The sequence below is a fragment of the Parasteatoda tepidariorum genome, chromosome 10 (genome assembly GCF_043381705.1).
Source record: "Parasteatoda tepidariorum isolate YZ-2023 chromosome 10, CAS_Ptep_4.0, whole genome shotgun sequence".
Lineage (NCBI taxonomy): Eukaryota > Metazoa > Arthropoda > Arachnida > Araneae > Theridiidae > Parasteatoda > Parasteatoda tepidariorum.
Genome location: NC_092213.1, coordinates 45,162,877 through 45,184,568, shown reverse-complemented (window position 1 = coordinate 45,184,568; position 21,692 = coordinate 45,162,877). Strand labels below are relative to the sequence as shown.

Genomic DNA, 21,692 nt, shown 5'->3' with positions numbered 1-21,692 from the left:
TTAAAATGAGTATATAAAAGGGAGCACTCTAATGATTGCAAATGATGCTAATAGATTAAAAAGTTTGGGTAAAAAGAACTTTTATCAGCCATTAAGAATCTGAATTCTATATTCTGATTAAAATTTGTTCTAGAAAGATAAAATCTCTCCGAAATTTCAAGACAAGTCATGTCTGCCTCCATATGTGTCATGTCTGTTACTAAATATGGTAACAGACGAGACCAATAACAGACATGACATTTCAAAGAAAAAAATTCCTTTGACTAATTAATTCTATCAAATATTAACTATTCTATTTGATTTCGAATAAGATCTCACTTATATAAAACTAACTTATCTTGCTGAAAGAACTAATTAAGGTAACAGACATGACATAGCAAAAAAATACTTACTAAGAAAAGGCTTCTGCTCCTTTAAAATAAAATAAATTGGCTATTGCTACCTCTTTACCAACGTATTCTTCTCTGATATATAAGTGCTACTAATAAAGGAATTCCTATTGCGCAGATATAAATATGTAATCATAAAAATGGCATTAATTTCCGTACAGTTGTATTTTTTTAATTGAAAAATTAAAAATTTACTTTCCATTTATTTTAATATTAGCAGAATGTAACTCGGAAAATTTCATGCAATCGTAAAATGCAACTGAGTGGAAAATTATTTATTGGAATGTAATTCGTGTACTAGCATTTTGGTGTTTATGTTTTGGGCAACTGTATTTCCAGTTTCCTTTATTAAATTTTCTTAAAATACTACTGCTTCTTCATTAGGACCTTAACACGTTATACTTCCTGTAGTAGAAACTGTCTGCTAATAAGTATGACACAAGAAAAATCATTTAAAGTTTCTTAGAATTTTCTAAAAGAAAATGCTTTACAGACCGGCAGCAAATGGCACTCAATTATGAAAATGACTCATAAACAGAGTACCCAAATTAAACTTGGCATTTAAGGCTTTAATTTAATTGAAAAAAGTTTAAGAGAATATCATTGGTAACTACTAACTAAATACAAAGTTTTATATTTTCAAATTTAATAATATTAATCTAACATAATTCTGTCTTTTAACAAATTAATAAGACATATTTGAAGTACACTATCTTTCAAGAACAGATAGAATGTTTCTCGCACGATGGTTTTTAAAACTAATTACAGAACTTTATTCAATAGTAATTTTATTCAATAATATCGGTTTACGCATAATAAATTTACATAATACAAACAGAAACGATCTTTGTTTTTACGTGAGTATCGTGTGTTGTAACGGTTATTAGACAGGCCGTCGTCTTTTTTTCTGATTCGTTAGTAAAAAAATCATTAAAACCTATTGTTGACTATACTCCGCCTTCTTTCTTCTCTTATTTATGTCTCTTATTTTCTTCTCTTATTATTTTCTTCTCTTATATATCTTCAATTCTGAATAAACTCGAAAAATTTTCTCAAATGAATATTTTCTTATTCTAAATAATTTACTTTTTCTGTGAGTTAAAAAAACTTATATTAACTTTATAGTTACAAATTTTAACTTTAGTGCTTTAATTCTAAACATTTTAATAGTAAAAAAATTAATAAAATTAAGCTCTATTCAAAATATTAAATTTTTATTTTTAATAAATTTGAAATCGTAATAAATAAGAAAAAATTAGATCACATCAAAGTCGGAAAAATATTAAATCGATAAATTTTTCAATTATATGCTTCTTTTATGATATCATTAATTTAATTATTCCATTTGGGGAACTAATTTCTGTTTTAATTTGTATGAAAAATCATGAAAAAATAGGATTTAAGATTTTGAAAATATTTATTTTTATGCAAAAATCAATTATCAAATCTATTTGATTTTTTATATCTTGAGGCAAAATAATTAATGCCTTTAACTTACATAAAAAGTAATTTGATTTATTTTAAAAAGCTATTTGAAATATATCAATTATAGGCTGTAAAAAATTAATGAATTCCTAAACAAAATTTAAATTTTTTCTTCAAAACTTTCACTTCTCAGAAACTCATTGGAAAAAATCTCAAGAAAAAATTTCATTTCTCAGAAAAAGTCCTAAAAATTGATTTACGAAAAAAATTGTTTCGCGAAAAAAAAAATTACCCTATGAGGAAATTTTTTCTAAATGAGCATATAAGCATTAAAGAAGAAAAATATTGTTCGAAGATGACTACTAGCATTGTTTTAAAAGAGAATAACGATTAATTACTGCTCAAAACTTTATAGTATTGTTTAAAAAAGGAAATTATTGTTTACAAATATTGTTGGAAGAAAAAAGATTGAAGAATGAAATATTGTTTTAGAAAATGAATATTGTTTGAAGACTAACTTCGTAGTTTCATGTTTAATTTTTTTTCCTTCTTTTCTTCAAATGAAGAATTTCTAATGAGTAAAAAAGATAAACAAGATGGTTTATGATAAGGAACTTTGTGCGCGTAATCTTCAAAAAATATGATAAGGAAATTCAGCTTTTTACATCTCTTACAAGATATTGTACAGAATAAGCAATCAAGCATGATTTCAGTATATAAAAAACCCTTCTCTATTAGAGTGCTTTACAGTTTTTTAATGTTTTTTGGCATCGATTTAAGAGATGAGCAGCATTATATGCAAGAATTTCAAAACAAGCATCAAAACTTTAACTTTCTTAAACTTTGGATGGCATTTCAAATTGCATTATCACATATTTTCGCCATTTTCTTCTTGGTTTATAGTTGTGGTATAGAAACTGATATAGTGCTGTTTTTGGAAATTTTTTCGGATACACTGACTTTCATAGTAACTTTTGACATTTTTTACTTTAAGAGAAAATCTATCCAATCCAACATAAGGAAGCTGTGGTGCACGAATCCACAATTGCTAAAAGAAAGCGGAAAATATACATTTTTATCTGTAAGTGTTACAATACTTATTTCACTCACCTTTTTTACACTTTATATCAGTTATACCTTGTATTTTTTTATACATAACGACGTTTCCTCAAGGTTTGATGATATTTCTTATTTTTACATTCGACTTGTAAACTGGTTTCTTTCGACACTGTATTCTTATCTTGGAGTCCCAGTGACTATTTCTTTGTTTATTTACATGTGTTCCCTCATACAGAAGAAATTAATAAGCATACACAAGTCACTGATTGGCTTGCTGAATCTAAAAGATGTCCAAGTAAGCAAAATCGTCCATCTTCGAAAGGAATATTGTGCCTTGCAAAAGATTTCAGCGACACTGGACAGCATGTTGCGATTCGCATGTTTAATCTGCATGAGCAAAGCAGTAATTTTATGTTGTCTCAGTTGCTACTACATTGTTAAATTTGTTAGAGCTGGCACTGTGACAGGGAGTGGAAGTTTTATGGACTTTGGTTTTAATGTAGGACTCATAAGTGTTCTTTGCGTATTTGGTGGACGAATAGTTGACAGTAAAAGTGACATATTAGATGCTCTTGTTTGTTTGGGTGCAAAACATGCTTCAAGGAAAGATGAAATGGGACAGGAGCTTCACTACTTTTTATCGTTAGTTGGCCATTCCAGAATGGCAATGACGATTGGAAACATATTTGTGTTAAACAAAAATATTGCTGTAACAATATTTGGCGCCATAAGTTCATACTCGATTATAATTTACCAGATGAGTTAAGTATGATAATAATGAAGTCAACTGCTATCGCCATTAATTTTCAGAAACGTTGTGTGTTTGCTTTTTCACATAAATATAAGGAAGAATATGTGCTTGGTCTAATCCAATGTCTTGGGATAAAAAAATATTACTGGTATGTTTTCCTCTTTAACGCATCTTGTAACTGTAGGCTATAAGTACTACTACAGATTATCAATAGTAATTTAACGTCTGTTTTTTTAAAAAAAAAATTTCTTATGTGCTTCTTTTGTATGTGTAGAAAAGAATGTCTATTTAAAGACTTTTTAAATGTACAAAAAACAGTTTGCTTTTCTTTGTCAAACTTTGAAATTGCTAGCGATATTGCTATTATTGCTTTCAATTTAACACGTAGCTTATTTTTTTGTAAATAGAGAATTGTATAGGCATTTAACTCTAGATAACTAAAAGTTCGTCTAATCAAATACTGGTCCTTGCCAGTTTTGTGAATTCGAGCTCACATTTTCCGTATAATTAGTAAAATTGATTATCTGAAGATGAGCATGGCTGTACACTTGTTACTTTTCGAAATTTGCTGTAATCAACATTTAACAATCGAATGTTTAGAATGCTTCAAAATGAAAATGGAAGATGTTTTGAATGTTGAAAAACTCACAGAAGACAGGACTGAAAATGCGGTGAACAAATACAGAATTTATATTTTCTGTCCATCTAAGAAACGCAGAATAACGAAATATATTTGTAACTACTGCAACAAGACTGTTTGTGCAGAGCAAAGTTTTAATATCTACTAAGAGTGTAAATCATAGTTTTTACTATATATCTATTTAATTGAAATATTATTATACGTTTTAAAAGTTACGCTTATTTCTTAAAATAAATGAGGCAAATATAAAAATATACTTGCTTTTAATTTGCCGTCTATTAGTTAAATAATTAGTTACCGAATAAAACTGATTTCAGTTATCTAGGGTAAATGAACTCTAGTAGTGCAAAGAAACGAAGATGTTTTTTTCCACTGCGATTGTAAGTGTTATGAACTGCTATAATCTTACCTCTGCAACTATAGATGTTATGATCTTTAATAAACTTAATATGCATTTTCCGTGTTTTCTTTGGAATACGGAGAAGAATATGTGTCCAAGAATCTATTTGAATAGATAACAGAAGTAGCACGAGCATGTTTGCTTCCTTTACACTTTTTGTAACTACATGTTAATTTTTTTAAAATTAGTTATATGTGTATATTTTAGCACCAATTTGGTAACAATGCATGTATGTATTTACATAACAGTCATTTAGATGTATTATTTAATTTTGCTTGTTGTGATGCAAAACACAGTTTCATGTCTAGGATTATTTGAAATTGATTATTTTATTTCATTTGTACTTAGACCAGTTTCTTCCAATTTCTTTTGGCTACCAAACCCTAAATGTTTAACCATCTTACCCAGCATTATACACCCAACCATCCAACAATATAAATAATTATGAGCATAATAGCCAATAAAATACTACCTTTTTTTGAAAATATTTAAGGAAATGATGAAAATTTTGATTAAATTAAAAATCTTAAATTAAATTTTACGTCAGGCAGTTAAACTCGTTGTGCTAGAGCTGCATCTAGTATAGTTATGATTTTCTTTGGTGTAAGATTAAAATAAGTCGTATGATTTTTTTTAAAATGAAAAATAAGCAGACTTGCGTAATTTATTTTGATGTGACAAGAACGATAAGAAATAATAATGCAATTTTTTTTTAATAAATACATGTCCTTTTCCTGAATTATTCTATATATTGTTTTGTAAAAATTGCCATTTTATTTCATTGGCATATTACCTTAAATAATTTTAGAAATTCAACCAAAATATTAACTAAATTGATTGTATTGAAGTATAACAAAAGATTTTATAAATCATTACTGCTCAAATAAAAGACATAATTTTTAGATTCTCTTTAACCGTTCCATTGAATTCTTGGGCTCCATGGAACATCTTTTGGGTACCGCTGATCTAAACATTTGAGATTGCAATGACGATGTAAAGCGCATTTGTTGAAGCAAAAGCTTTTTTGTTACTATATTTGGAGCTAAAAAGACATATAATTTATTATAATCTATTATAATTTACTAATTCAGGTAATTATAACAATGGAATTCTAAAAAAAATTAAATAGTAATTTTTACACAGTCTATAAAGAACTTGTAATTTCATGAGTAGAAATTTAACTAAAAAATGTATGTGTAAAATTGGTATTTGATATATTCTCGTAGAAAAGAATAATTGCTAACTTCTACTAATAATTTATGCAACGTAAGCATTTATTCAGCATATGTTTATGACTGTCACTTGGTAAGTTTTTTAAAATTGACATTTTTATTAAAATTTTAAAATTTTAATTTATTTTGTATTTGATATCTCTCATCATTCATTATATATGCAGCCATCAAAGTTGTACAGTATACTTAAAATTTCAGAATTTTACATGAAATATTTTAGAATGTGTTCTCTTATTGTTGCTTAGTGATATAAAAGTAGCATAAATGCATCCAACGTTTCTTTTATATACTACGAGGAGAATTAAGTGAAAAGGGTTTCGAATGTAATTAAAACGCAGATTTATTATTTTAATGGTAGTGAATCTAACAATGACATTCTATTAGAATTTTATCATCAATTTAAAAGAAATTGTAAGTGATATTATCATGTAATGTTGTGTAAAGAAAAGTTAAAAATATTATTCTGTGAATGATTTAAGTTTTCATTTAAAAACAATATATTAAATTGATAAAAATTGATTTTTCGTTACCCCATTCAACTCTCAAAAGCCTCATTTAAAAAAAGCTTTCTAGTCTATATTGACTTTCAACTACTGATTAAATAATTTCAAGAGGAAAATTTTATTTCAAATCAAATGTTAAAAAAATGAATAGTTAAATTGTTTTTTACATTTTATTTAGAAATCATGTAAATTAATATGTTCTATAATTAAATATTTATTTAGTCATTATAATGTATATGTTATGTAATATATATATTAGACCTAGAAATTAAATTAAGGACCTAGATAATTGGATACTTGAAAGTTAGATGTTTTATGTAGTCAATCAAACTAATCGATCATAGTTCAAGCATATCTGGTATTTAAATTTTGTGCATAATTTTGCTCAACAAGGTTATTAAGAAACAAGTCACGAGAATTTAAACCCTCCACAATCTTTATCATCAAAGTCTGATTAGAAAGTAACAGGTAGCAGCAGCAAATCCATAGATATCCGTTATTGGCGATCAATCTAAAATTACTTTTGCCGAAATTTAAGCCAACAGAATTAAGCTAAATGTGTCTATAGTTAATACTTTAAATAATTTGGTGAAATAAGAAGGTCTTGAAACACCGCAAAACTTTCTTAGCGTAAATGTAATGAACAATGCTATTGTGTGAGCAGTCAAAGAAAATCTATATAAAAATGGAATTTTAACAGGCGCTCTGTATTAAATAAAAAGTTAGCTATCATAGATACTGAGAAGCGAAATGGATACCTGCAAGTGACGTAGGACCCATCGGATATCTGCAAGTGACGTAGCATTCATCGGATACCTGCATCGTAGGTAATCCGTGGCATTTGTAGATGCCGAAGCTAATCAGGTTCAACACACACACACACGTGTTGTCGAGTACAGATATCTAATTAAATCTGATTTAAATCACAGTGTTAATAATACTTCACTTCTTCTGAAGTTGAAAGTACCCAATTAAGAATTAAAAATGAATTTAAGATGAAAATGAAATTAAAAAGTTATGAAATATGTAATGCTTATAACAACATGATAGCTGACTGGAGACACTTCTCTCTGGTTAAGCTATTTTTACACGACTTCAAATTTATTAATTATCTTCAAAATATGTTATATTATAAATTTTAACGAGTAAATTATTTCGGGAAAAAAATACTGAAGAAAGTAATTAATAATTCTACGAGCATGATTATTCTGTTTAAATTTATGAATTGCATCAAAATGATTTTAGAAATTTAAGCATAAAATAAAGGTTAAATTATTTAATCAATACTGAATATTCAAGGTTTTTATCGCATCTTTTTCTCTAGAAAAATATATTTGAAAAAATTAATCTATGTGCATTTGAAAACTTTTGTTTTGATTCTGTTATTTCGCTTAAACATCTTTTGCTTACAAGCCCCATGAATTTTACAGAAAAACATGATAATGTGATCTTAGTGTCCCTCTATTTATCTTGTGATAATTATTTTGCCGTCAGACGTAGATTAAAGCTCCGTTTCAGTCTATCACATCAATTAACCCATAATATTTGTATTTAGTACAATAAAGCTACTTTCGGCTTTTGTGTCATTCAGTTCAATCTCTAATTATCTTTTCCTTAAATAAATTAGCCTAAATAAAGATTGCGAAGCTTTTCACTCAAGTTTAAGCTAAAACAAGTGCATTATTAGGGAACTAATTGTTTCTGATATGGAAATTATTGGATTTTAGCGTAAACGTCAGAGGCGCGGATAATTTGAAATGACTGAAATGACTCATTGGCATTCATTGTAACAATACAATATTCTAAATGGTTTTGGGGAAGTTAAATTTGGCGAGAAAATAGATTCGATATTGGTTGTGACATACGATACTGACCATTATGAATACATCGGAATTTCAATTTAGCACTCCAATCAGAAATGTAACGAGTGTTTATTGTTTTGAATTGTAATAACATCAATGGTGTCTACTAAAGTTTCACTTTGAAACGATAAGGAACTTTGACTTATGAATATGTCATTGTAAAAGTCCGAAATTGGTGATTGTCTAGTTTTGTTGGTGAATGTTAACAAGCACTTAGTTACTTAGTTTAATGTTCGAAAAATTTGCTAGAACAGATTCAATATCAATATATTTATCAATACTTAAATATTAATTCGTATTTTAGTATTCGACTAAGATAGATTAGGAAAACATAACACCAATGTTAGGAATACCAAGCACGTATGTGGATAGTAACTGACATTAGTAAATCTAATGTTTTTTAAGATTAAAAAACTTTGCCTGGTGCACACTTGCACGGTATTCACTACACTGGTGTTTTCTTAAGCCTAAGTTCATTGCGCGGTATACGTCTGCTTGGAATTTCAGCACGAATAATTTTCTTAATCTATCCTTATAACGAATTAATAGTTCGTAAATATATTAAAATATCAATGACTAAATATCAATTCGGATATAACAAATAATTAGGGCATTCACAGAAGCGACTATGTGATTGTTGACATTCACTGGTGAAAATCGACATTCTTCAGATTGCGGTCTTTCACGGTACAAATGTATTACGATGTGGATATGATGTTAAACATAATTGAATTTTTAAAGGTGAAAAATGAAATATAACGTGTATTTATGTGATAAATTCATATTGAAAAAAGATTTATAACTTTAGATACAGTGTAAATTTCCGGATCAAATTATGATATAATGTGCTGGCACTTTGGGTGCATCATCTGTAAAATCTATTTTACCGTAAAATATTATACCATAATTTAAAAAGTAAAATTTGTTTCATTAGAGTGATTCAGTGATTTAACGGTAATAACTGCTGGAAAAATTATGATGCAACAAATATTTTGCTCCATAATATGTTCTGGTAAATATGGATTTTACGGTAAAAAGTGTTGATACTTTCTACCGTAATTTGATTGAAGTATTACCGTAATTTGATTCATCACTGTAGAAATTTACTGGAAATTTTTTATAGTGTAGTTGACAAGGATATCAGTCAGACTAAAAAAAGGCGTCTATTCTTTTAGAAATTATTTTTAAAGGAATAAACATCTCTTTTTGTATAGTGATTAACTTTCTTCAGATAAATATGAATTTTACGAAAATTCATATAAAATAATATGAAAAAAGTCACATATTCTAACAAATTAGCCTATGTAAGAAAAAATAATTATCTATAGTAACATGTAATTAAAAGCGTTTCTTGCTTGAATTGCTTTTTGAAAAATGACTGATTTCAGTAAAAAAAAGGACATGGGTGTTTTTTAAATAATAAAAAATATTTAATAGTAGCAGCTAGAAATTTGAGTTCTAGTTTATATTGCAAGAAAACTTTTTTTTAATTTAAGATCACCAAATTCTCGCATTGAAGTTGTTTTGAAATTACAAAGGGCTACTTAAATTTTAAGAAACCTCTTTTCAAGTAATGAGCTTTTAGAAACATGATTTTAAGAAAACTACTCAATTTTTAAATGGAATGAAGTAAATGATTAATTGGTGTAACTACCAGGAAAAATATTTTTTTAAAAATTTTATCTGCCCATTAGGTATTTTACTAAAAGTTATCTGAAACTAGTTCATTACAGTACAAATCGATTTAATTCAAATGGAAGATTTTAGGAATCCATTTCAAATAAGGTTTCGCATCATTTGGTTTTTACGTGCTTCGGGAATTCAATAGCTCTTTAATTTTCTAAGGGTAATTGCAGCTATTTTAAGATTAAAAATAAATAGTTTCTCAAATCCTTAATTATAAGTATTATTCAAAACATAAGACACTCTATTTATCCAAAATTATTTTAGTAAAAACTTAGAATCTTGGTGTTAGAATTAATATATTTTTAATACTCGAAAAAAAAAATTCAAAAATAATATATTATATTATTTTAAATGCAAAAAGAGTTATTTTTTTAAGAAAAATACACGCTGGATAGTGAACAATCGAAAACAATCATAGGTATTGGATCATTATATCAGTACCTGTGAGTCATACTATTGAAAAATGGGTCGTGAACACTCGAAATTAATCGTAGGTATTGGGCCATTATATCAGTACCTGTGAGTCATACTATTGAGAAATGGGTCGTGAACATTCGAAAACAATCGAAGGTATTGGGTCATTATATCAGTACCCGTAAGTCCTACTATTGAGAAATGGGTCATGAACACTCGAAAACAATCGTTGGTATTGGGTCATTATATCAGTACCTTAAGTCCTACTATTGAGAAATGGGTCATGAACACTCGAAAACAATCGTAGATATTGGGTCATTATATCAGTACCTTAAGTCCTATTGAAAAATGGGTCGTAAACACTCGAAAACAATCGTTGGTATTGGATCATTATATCAGTACCTTAAGCCCTACTATAGAAAAATGAGTCATGAACACTTGAAAACAACTGTAGGTATTGGGTCATATATCAGTACTTGTGAGTCATACTATTGAGAAACTTTGATACAACCTAAATGATGTGTTAAATTTAACCATACTTCCATGTAAGTTAAACCATAGTATTACTTAGTTAAGTTTCAAAAACATTATTTTGAAACATATAATTTAACTTGGCACCATATTAAGATAAGTTCTTAAGATTAGGATTCATCATAGTCTACGATTTAAACAGCGCAACATGTAATATAATGTTATTCAATAAAGTTATCGATGAATTATTAAGGATGATGTAGTTCAACTTTGCACCGTACTGAGACAAATTAGTCCTATATAATGGATTAACATGGTCAAGGACTCAGAGAATGCGAGATGAGCAACATGTGGCCAACTTACAGAAGAAATATCTTGAAAGATAATATACTTAAACTTAACATTGTTTGATAAGTATGAAGTCTGGTTTAATCTGGTTTCTGGTTTCTGGTTTTTGAAGTCTAAGTATGATATCTGGTTTAATTCTACTATTTCAAACAGCATTACCTAAGTTGAATAAATATTATTACGTAGTCAAGGTATGCATAATATAAGTTTAAACTCAGTATTATATAATCAATTTATAAAAGAATTAGTTAAGTGATAATTTATTTCTACTTGGCAAGGAAGACAAGTTTGTTCAATATTACGACTCAACATGGTCTACCATTTCAAGTTGCTTCAAATTGAACCATGATAATATAAAGCCAAGTTAAAGAAAAATTATTTTACAAGATAATATAAATCACCATATTAAGATAAGTTCGAAGAATAGCATGGTTCAGCATGGTCTACAAAATCAAACAACGTTGTACAAGTTGATACTTAGCAAAGTATTAAGACACATATGCACAACGTGAGGGTTCAATAAGGTTTATGATTTCACATTGTGTAACGTAATTTTCAACATATTATTATATGATCAAATTATAGAATTATTTTTCTAAAAGTTAATAGAATTTCACTTGGCACCGTAATAAGAAAAGGTAGATCAATATTTTTGTTTAACAGGTTATTCAAATCTCATAAATGTACTCGTAGCACAAACTGTTACAATTACGTTTTAAGAAGTTTTTTAATCAAATCAAACGTGTCTAACTTTAATATGATTTAAAACTGCATTACTATGTTTTAATCAGTGTTCTCGAAATAGGGAATTGACTTTTGGTGGATATTTATGTAGTATAAAGAAACAAAGTAATTACTTTTATATATACAGACTACTCAGTAAAGACCCTTTAATATGCATTTTTACAATTCTTATCAATAATGAAGACAAAAATTATGCACATTGGGGGTCGCAAATAATAATTCAGATGAGGAAAAAATGAAAGCACTTTCGAAATCTGATCAATCACTGTAGAGGAAGTGGATGGAATAAAGAACAAGACAATGATGCCATTATAGGAGTTATATATTTAAGCTTAAGTTATCCTCCCCCTCTTCCACAGAGTTGACTCACTTAGAGATACTCTCCCGAATAAAAGCACAGAATTGGAATGCCTGGTTGTCCCCTCCACAACATCACTAGCAATTTCTCACTAACACTTTCTTGCTACCGGGCGTCCAAGACCAGCCTCTCAAGTCTTGCCAGTGGCCACATTAAGTGGCTACTATATTCTGAGGGCTGAAAAACCTACTCACCTTGTCCTAAATGTCACCATTACAGAGCTTTTATGGAAGGACATTTTTACCCCCGACTTGTTATTGATTTTATGCGTGTCAATGGATTCACAGGCCTGGCCAGACAGAATATTAGTTACAACAACATATTTCCTAGCTTTTAAATTTCCTTTACTTCATAAATTTAATCATTACTAATCCTTCTTTAAATGAATTAATCAGTTCATTAATTGTAGTTAAATTTTATAAGGAGTGAAGGCAAATATTTTTAGTTTCAATAAATTAATAGCTAACTTTTTATTTCTGTGCAAGTGTGTAACTAATTATTATCTAATGTCACTACAATTGAGCATCGAAATCTATTTTAACGTTTCTTTCTTCAACTACATTATATACTAGCATATGCGTTAGCAGGTTTACTTTAATTTCCGAAGGAAATATGGAAGGTTTATATGGACTATCATGAGGTTGGCTGAATTGGCTTTACTTTTGGCAGCGTCATTTTTCGATAACGAGTCTATAATGGATGTTTCATGTTCTCCATAAGTGTTGATTCAAGACTATCTTTAACACGTTGAATGCCCTGGGGGTCACCGGTGACCGGAACTGAGTTTGTTCGTAGCTCCACGGGGTCACTAGAAACCGGTGAAGCCAAGATTATTAGAAACACATAATTCGAGTTAACTTTAAATTTTTTTATATTATTATCGTTACTAAAATGGTTTCAAGAAATTAATGCAATATAGAACACACAAAAATAGTTTTATTTATGTACACAGAAATGCCAACTTGCTCCGGACAGTGAATAAATATTTTCAAGTGGTAGTTTATTGATTGTGATTCTTGGTTTAATAAAATCAATTTAGTAGATTTTTATCCTTTACTATTTCTAAACAATTCGAAGGCTTATATAATCCACCACTTTTTTCAGATATGTCATGTTAAACCTTTTAAAAACTAGCAAAATCTGTCGAATATTTGCAAATTTAGTTTGCAGTTATTTACCTATTGGAAGAGACGGGCAAGTCATGTAAAATTAGCGTGGCATTCAACGTATTGATCTGGTTTTTGATTCGATAGGTCGTGGAGGATTTATCTCCCTTTTCCTGTCCTTATTCATATTATGAAAAATTTATGATTTTACTTGAAATGTCATTGAATAAAATTATTATTTCTATTTTGCACCTCGAAGTCTGCAACGAAATAAATCTTTTGTTATGTTTATCATCATGTTTTTGACAGCTACTTCAAATACTTCCATATATATTCTCCATCTACTTCACACCAAATGCCACACATTTTTCCATTATGAAGATAAAGATAGGTTTGATAGTGGGAGAAGACAGAGAGAAGTGGAAAGACCATTATTAGAAACACCTTCAAGTTTCATCCCTCAATTAAACTTCTGTTATTATTTATGTTTTATTCACTTTCTTCTGCTGTAATTAGTTAGATTTTGTAGTATTCCTTAGTTAAATATCAATTTAAGAAAACCAATGAGCATGTTTTTTGTCTTTATTTTATAAGGTTTCTAAAAATGCATGTTTAGAACAACTTGAAAACCATCCTGTATATTTTTCATAAAGTCAACTATATACTTTATACAAAATCGTAAAAATATTATTTGCAAATATTTTTTTATTCGAGAAATGAAAATTATGATAAGATTTTGCCTTAATTTAATTGATAACTATTAATTTCAAAAAATACCTTCAAATTAAAACAAGCACTTATTCAACTGGTTTTCATTAATAGAAAAATGATAAAACACAATTAAACAGGTTTACACAAATAAATTTTTTTTAAAATTATGAAACAATTACATGCAATCAACGTACTTTGCAATAATGTTATGCAACCTAAATATAAGATAAAAATTTTCTGAGTACATCCTTTATTTTCAGAACAGTGATTGAAAAGCATGTTAACAAAGTAAGTACATTATTATTACAGTAAAACTTCATATTTTATTACAGTTTTACTGTATTTATTACTGTAAAACTATTTATCATTATTACTGTAAAACTATATATAACTTTTTTTCTTCCAAAAAATTTTTGGTCAAAAGTACATCCACCATGAGTGCCGGAACATTTTATCGCAATTTGATTCACATTTTTTTTTTGTTGCAGTGCTCGAGTTCTACAACTGTATGTGAAGTATCCTAGTAAATTTTTTTCCTTTCAGTCTCATTGAGTCCGTTTAACAACTTAATTTTGATTAGTTTACCTAAAAATCATTCTGTTTGTCTTATTATATCCGTTTTTGAATACAATTACTAATTTCTTGAATACAATTAAAAAATATAATTACAGGTAACAAGATTCCAAGATGAAGTATCCTACTGTGTTTTCTTTTTTCATTTTTTTGGGGGTCAGTTTCAGTTCACAATAACGCTTGATCATCTTACTTAAATTCCTTATGTTTGGCGTCAGTTTCAGTTTGCAATGACGCTTGATCTTCTTACTTAAATTCATTATGTTTGGCGTCAGTTTCAGTTTACAATAACGCTTGATCTTCTTACTTAAATTCATTATGTTTGGCTTCAGTTTCAGCTTACAATAACGCTTGATCTTCTTACTTAAATTCATTATGTTTGGCGTCAGTTTCAGTTTACAATAACACTTGATCTTCTTGGCTAAATTCAATATATTTGGCGTCAGTTTCAGTTTACAATAACGCTTGATCTTCTTACTTAAATTCATTATGTTTGGCGTCAGTTTCAGTTTACAATAACACTTGATCTTCTTGCTTAAATTCAATATGTTTGGCGTCAGTTTCAGTTTACAATAACGCCCTGTCTTCTTACTTAAATTCATTATGTTTGGCGTAGTATTGCCGATTACGCCATCAAACACTATTTTAAGCTAATTTCCCGAACACAATTAAAAATGTAATTAAATACAAATTAAACATAACTTATATAATAAAGCACACTAAGATATTGAATTTGTTATTAGATAAGATGTTACAAAAAGCATTTTAAATAAACAAGTTTTCACGAAAAGCTTTTACATTAAATTTTAAACAAGCCTTTAAAAATTAAAGTACTTTTAACAATTCTGGCCTTTTAGTTTGAAAGTCTTCAAACTATTGGCTTCTCAAGGGAAATAATAGATGTTTTTATTTCTCTTCTTTACTTACTTAGATTTCAAACAATTGCAACAAATGGTCTCGGTGGATTATACTTCCGAAGAAAATTATTTAATTTAGCTGTTTTTGCAATAGGTGCACGCAAGAAGAGGCTGTTGAACTTTAACAGTTAAGAAAATTTATCCCAGATAGGTTTCAAGAAAACCGAATAAAATGTTGGAGTGAAAAATATTTAATTTTAATTCTCAAGAACAGCGTTTAAAACATGAAAAAGTTAATTATTTATATAATTATTTGTTAAATAAATCGATTCTTCTTTTCAACTTTCTTTGTGTTTTGTGTAATTTTTCGTTTATTTTAGCAGATAGAAACTCAACAGTTTTTGAATAAGAATAAAAACATCAAATAAACAACCAATTTTCTTCTGCTTTCTTTAATAATTATATAAGACGATTTGCAATACATTTTTCAAGATAAACTTTATATAAAATGTACAGTACTTAAAACAGCGTAGCACCTTGAATAACTTTTGATCTAATGATCAAATCTTTATGTTCTAGGACTTAATCTTTATAGCGAGGAGGTGGCCTCAAATATACAAATTTATAAGTGTAGACGATATTTTAACTTACAAAATCAGACACAAAAGCGCACTTTCTCTGACTGAAATTAAATTTTTTTCTACAGATTTGGATCTTTGACTCCCCAATCATAATGGTCCAAATAGTTTAATCAGGAGAGGACTCCAAAGCTCGGACCCCTTAAAGTTAATTTCACCTTTTTGCTCATTTTACTATATCTCAAGAACTTAAAAAGCGAATTAAAATTTTTTTTCACCCATTTTTTTTTCAAATTTTTTTTCATTATAGAATTCGGTTATCCAAAATTTCGTTTATCCATGCAAAAAATATAATTTTTTAAAATATATGTTATTTTTTGTTATTTTATTTAATAGTAGTGAAAAAAATTGAATTGTAAGGTATGCAATTTTTAATTTACAAAATTTGTGCGAAATCGGCCGAACAGTTCTTGAGAAATCAGACTTTCTGACTTTTTTAAAAATAAATTTCTTAGAAAATAATCGAACGATTTTGTATGTAAAATTATTTTGCCATGTAAAATTATATTCTTTAAAATGATGCAAAACATTGTACAAAAAAGTCTACAATTTAAAATTGTTTCGACCATTTTTAAATAAAATAATAAAAAATAATAAATATTTACCAAAAATTTTTTTTTTGCATTGAATTATCTTTGGATAGACGAATTTTATAATTGGGTGCAAAATATTTTCAATTCATTTTTTCTGGAGGTTTAGCTAAATACGCAAAGAGTAAAAATAACTTTAAGGGATCCGAACTTCGAAACGCTCTTCTGAATGAACTATTGGGAGCATATTTCTCAAATTTCAGCTACCCTTTACATTTTGAATATCAAAAACCCGAATCTGTCGAAAAAAAGGCATGTTTATTGAGAAAAAGTATGTTTTTGTGTCTGATTTCGTAACTAAAAATATCTTCTGCATTCATTATGTAGCATATTTGAGGCCACCCCCTCGAGGCATTGAGATTGAGTCATGCAACGTGAAGAACCGATCATTAGTTCAAAAGTTATTAAGGTTGGTGGTTTTTTTTCCGGCGTAGTGGACTCTTAGATTTCTTATATCTTGCCATTAATTTCATGTTGGTTTAATCATTAGTATATTTAGTTACTCTTCTTAAAAAGGATGAAAAGTAGCTTTTTGGTCATAAGTATGAGTTTTTTCACTTTAAATAAACAGGAAGAAAAAAAAGTAATTTATGAAAACTATTTTGTAAATACAAGTAGTTTAACTTTTACTAATTTTCTACTACACCAATTTATCTCATCGTGTATTCTAAACCGAGAACATATTAACCTTAATAACGTTTAAAATGCTATAAAACATTTTAAACGAAATGGTTGACAAAAACTATTTATTTTCCTTATTTAAGTGACCGCACAAAAACAACAGCTTTTGAATTGTGACCTAGTTTTCAAAAATAATTGTATTCCTTTCACTGATCTATTCAAAAGCAAGGGTGATTTCTTTTTGATAGATTTTAGAATGAGAATTCTAAAATAAAAGGGCTTTCGAATAAAAGAAAGTTTTCTAACATCCGAAGATAAATTCCTTCTGTATGGATGATGTAATATCAGACGATTCTCATACATTTAAGTTTTCTTTTCAAATTTTTGAAATCCTTGGGTTTGAGAGTAGGATCACGCTTTGGAAGAAGTCCAACATCTAAACTCAGCTATCCTTATTCTTTTTTATCTTTGCTTTATTTTTTAAATTGTTGCTGTATGTCAAAGTTATAAATTTTTTTTTGTTTATGTGCATGCATTTTTTAAAAAAGTCAAGAATTTGTTTCTGGTTTCTATCACAAAAAGAAATAGCATTGAATAACGGGGTAAAATTAAAGTAATACTTTAGCTATATATATATTAAGGGGTTGTTTATGCAAGTTTAATATAAATCTCAAGTCACGTGAATGAGCATAATTAAATTTAACATATTTTCAAGTCATTGTACCAAATCATTTATGAGCCTTCTTGGGTTTTGTGATAAAAGCTGTTGCTGACATTAAAACTAACGGAATACTTTTAAATAGGAAATATTTCACCTACCACTTGAGTTAGCATGAAAATTCCTTTACGCTTCGAGATTTTGTTCGAACTTTTGCATTTTGTTAAGCAAGAATTTCTATTTTTTAACCGGCGCAAATGCATCTAATTTTAATTCGTTGTTTGCGTTCTGTTTTTTGTGGGATGCCGCTTTGCGGCAAAGCGATTTTTTTGTAGAAGAATTCTAACGAAAGAAATGAATTGATAAGATGCTGAAAAATTTTTGTAGTTTGCTCTGGCTTTAAAATTGAATATAATGCAAAATTTCGCTCGCAAAAGAGGAACCCTTTTTTTTCGGGGAGCCATTTTCTCTAAAGGGATAAGTGATTATAGCTCATGAGTCGAATATTCTGTTCCCAAAGCCATAAATTAAACTAGACATTTAGTTCTATAGTTCTAGTTAACAATGGTACAAAACTAGAGAAAGAGAAAGATTTATCTTTCGGTTTCCATTATAAAAAGCCAAATAAATAAAGAGGTAAACAGGGATGATTCAGTTTCAAAAATTAGAAATTCTTCAAATTCTAATGTATAACAGAAGATCTTTCAAGAAATAGTTCGACTGATATCATACGCAGAAGGGCAATTAATTTATGATTTAGAAACTGTTTATCAGCGAAAAATAAAGAGCTGTAACCACAATGTTTCGTAAAAAAAATCGTGGAGGAATTCATAAATTTAAATTCGTTTTCTCTACTTGATGAGTTCGATATTTACATTCACAGCACTCTCTTCATGTGGGGTTGGTGGGCTTATTTCTTCCACTTCAAATAGTGGATCTATTCCTTATATGGTGCATTTATCAGGTGATGATCATTTTAGTTGCTCATAGAAGCAGACGGAGAGATTGTTTACCTTCCTCTCTGGGTCTAGTCTTTTGCTTTATAAAAAAATAATAAGACTTTACTGGTAGTTTTGATCAAATGAATTTTCAGTTTTATCTGAAATTGATATTTAACTAACGATTGGTATTTATAACACACACATTTATATTTATAAGTGGGATCTTTCACTGCAGGTCATACCTTTTTCGAAATTTTAGAAAGCTACATTTTTGACTGGGCTGAGACTAATAGTTCATTCCTGTAAATTATGAAGGGTAACAGAAATGAAAAAAAGACATGAAAATATCAGAAAACAGAATGAGTTAAAGATTGTACCTATTTGTGGTTTTGTACCAATTGGAGGAAGGAATTGATCTTTCATAAGATGAGTCCGCTAATTTCTCAGACACTCTAAAGAAAAATATGAATTATTAGAATGTAAATGCAAATATAATATTATAACTAGTTTAAGCTTGGTTAATGCTAATTCAAACCATTTTGTTTTAAAGGAAAAGAAACAATAAAAAATTACTGGCTACAACTATAAATAATGACAAAAGATTCACAAAATTAATTCCAAATTAAAATACATAAAATTGCCGATATTTCTACGAAATTACTGACATTTGTCCTTTAAAAGTGTAAAAAAGCGTGTGGAATATTGGTATAAAAAAGAAGAGACTAGTTCTATTGGTATTATTAAATAGTTGCAATTAGAACAAATGACACTCGAGAGTACAATGCAAAAAATCCATACTCAAAATACTGTATTAAGTACCACCACCTTGGGTGCATCATCTGTAAAATCCATTTTACCCTAAAATCCATTTTTTAACATGAAATTTTATGCTGTAATGTTTACAGTAATATTAAGTTAATTAAAGTAAATTAGTGATTTTACTGAAATTATGAATTACGTTTCATCAGTTTTTTGTTCCTGTAAAAATGGATTTCATGGTAAAAATTACCCACTCCTAGAGTGCCTGTATTTTTTATCATAACTTGATCCGAAATTTTTTACAGGTTATGTCTAAAATACAAACATCAGACATGTATCTGTAATAAAAATATCACTAAAATATTGACTCCAAAAATTTTCCAACAGAGTCTATAAGTTGATCAAAGTATGGTTTGGGGAATAACATAAAACTCTTTTTCGAAATGTCACTAAGATTTAAAAATGTCACTAAAATGCCACAATTAAACATTCCAGGCAATGAGATCATACTTTAAGGCTTCACAATTTTGGTGACCAGTAGCATGATGTTAGAAGCATTGCACAGCACCTTTATTTTAAGGACAATTTAGTGTCCACTGATCAAAAGTTGTGTTCAGAACTAAAAATACAAAACAAAATATAAAATAAAAGTTAGTGCTATTTTCTCTTTCACGCATGTGTGACTTCGATGTTAATCTACGCTTTTAAAGCAAAATATAAACTCTAAAATTCCAACATTTTTTCAGTTGCGTGGTAATATTTTCACTAACTACAGACGAGATTAAAAAAAAAAAACACCAAAGAAAGTCAGCGGAATAGAAAATGACCAGTTTTCAAAATACCCCAATCATTAAAAATACAAAACGATATTGTTCTCTATTTCATCTCTCATAAATGTAACATAATTAATAAGTTGATAAAAATTTTACCGGAGAACAAATTTTTTGTCGCGTTATACAAATATCTGATATTTCCTAATTCGAGGGTGGAAATTTCAAATCTAAAATTAGTTTTGCTCATGAAGCTACAGTATTTTTTGAAAGTGAAATTGTTAGTCTTTTTTTCGAAATGTAAATGTTTAAAAACGTTATATATATCAAGGGGGTGCATAAATGATACAAAAAACTTCTAGAGAAGTTAATGCACATAATTAGGATTGAAATTGCACAGAAACACAAGCCAGAAAATGTCATTATACGCGGCTAGGAGACTTCTCTAATATGACATGCTCAGAAGCACATAAAGAAACAGTTTACAGTAGGAAAGCGTCCTAAGCTGCCTATGACGACACTTCCATTCATGAGATTCAGAGTAATTTTAATCCTGATGATGTGTCTCAACTCTGCCAGAAGTCTGTCACAGTATAATATGATATTACATATATATATATCTTTATATATAAGAAGAGAGTGGAATGATAACACATAGCCAATCACGCAAGACTTCTGGTTAGTAGCGCACGAAACAGCCAATCAAAATTGAGAACGCATGTATGTGAAAAGGTAATAATTTTCAATAATGCTGTCAAAAAATACAAACTGACCTCAAATAAAACTCTGAGGACTTCGAATCAAATAATTAAGAAAACTCTACTATTACGTTTATAAAAAGGAAGATTTATTAACTCAACAACAAAATTATAACATCNAAAAAAAAAAAAATCTCACGTTTGTTACGTAAAGCTATAAAAAGACAGAACGATTATTTATGCTAACGATTATATATGATTATTATGAACTAAACTTTATGCAAACGATTGTTTATGACGTCATTAGATAAAAGTGTCATTAACGCAATATTATCCAGTGTTTATTAATAATTTTGAGTGGCAATGTAAAAAGATAGTTGTTCTAAAGTTTTATAATAAAATGTTTGTTTTGATAGAACGCAGTTATTTATTTTAGAATTCCAATATATTTTAATAGCTTTGATAAATCGGGTAGAGTTATTGGAAGC

General features: G+C 28.4%; 1 protein-coding gene across 1 annotated transcript; it reads left to right on the top strand.

The window, feature by feature from the left end:
* The first annotated feature begins 3,090 nt into the window (after positions 1–3,090).
* On the top strand, positions 3,091–3,639 carry LOC139426847 (uncharacterized). Its single transcript, XM_071186949.1, has one exon. The coding sequence runs from the start codon at positions 3,091–3,093 to the stop codon at positions 3,637–3,639; it is 549 nt and encodes a 182-aa protein (XP_071043050.1).
* The last annotated feature ends 18,053 nt before the right edge of the window (positions 3,640–21,692 follow it).

What these genes read in the sequence shown, in the direction of transcription:
- LOC139426847 (XM_071186949.1), top strand. Translation starts at nt 3,091, where the DNA reads ATGTGTTCCCTCATACAGAAGAAATTAATAAGCATACACAAGTCACTG.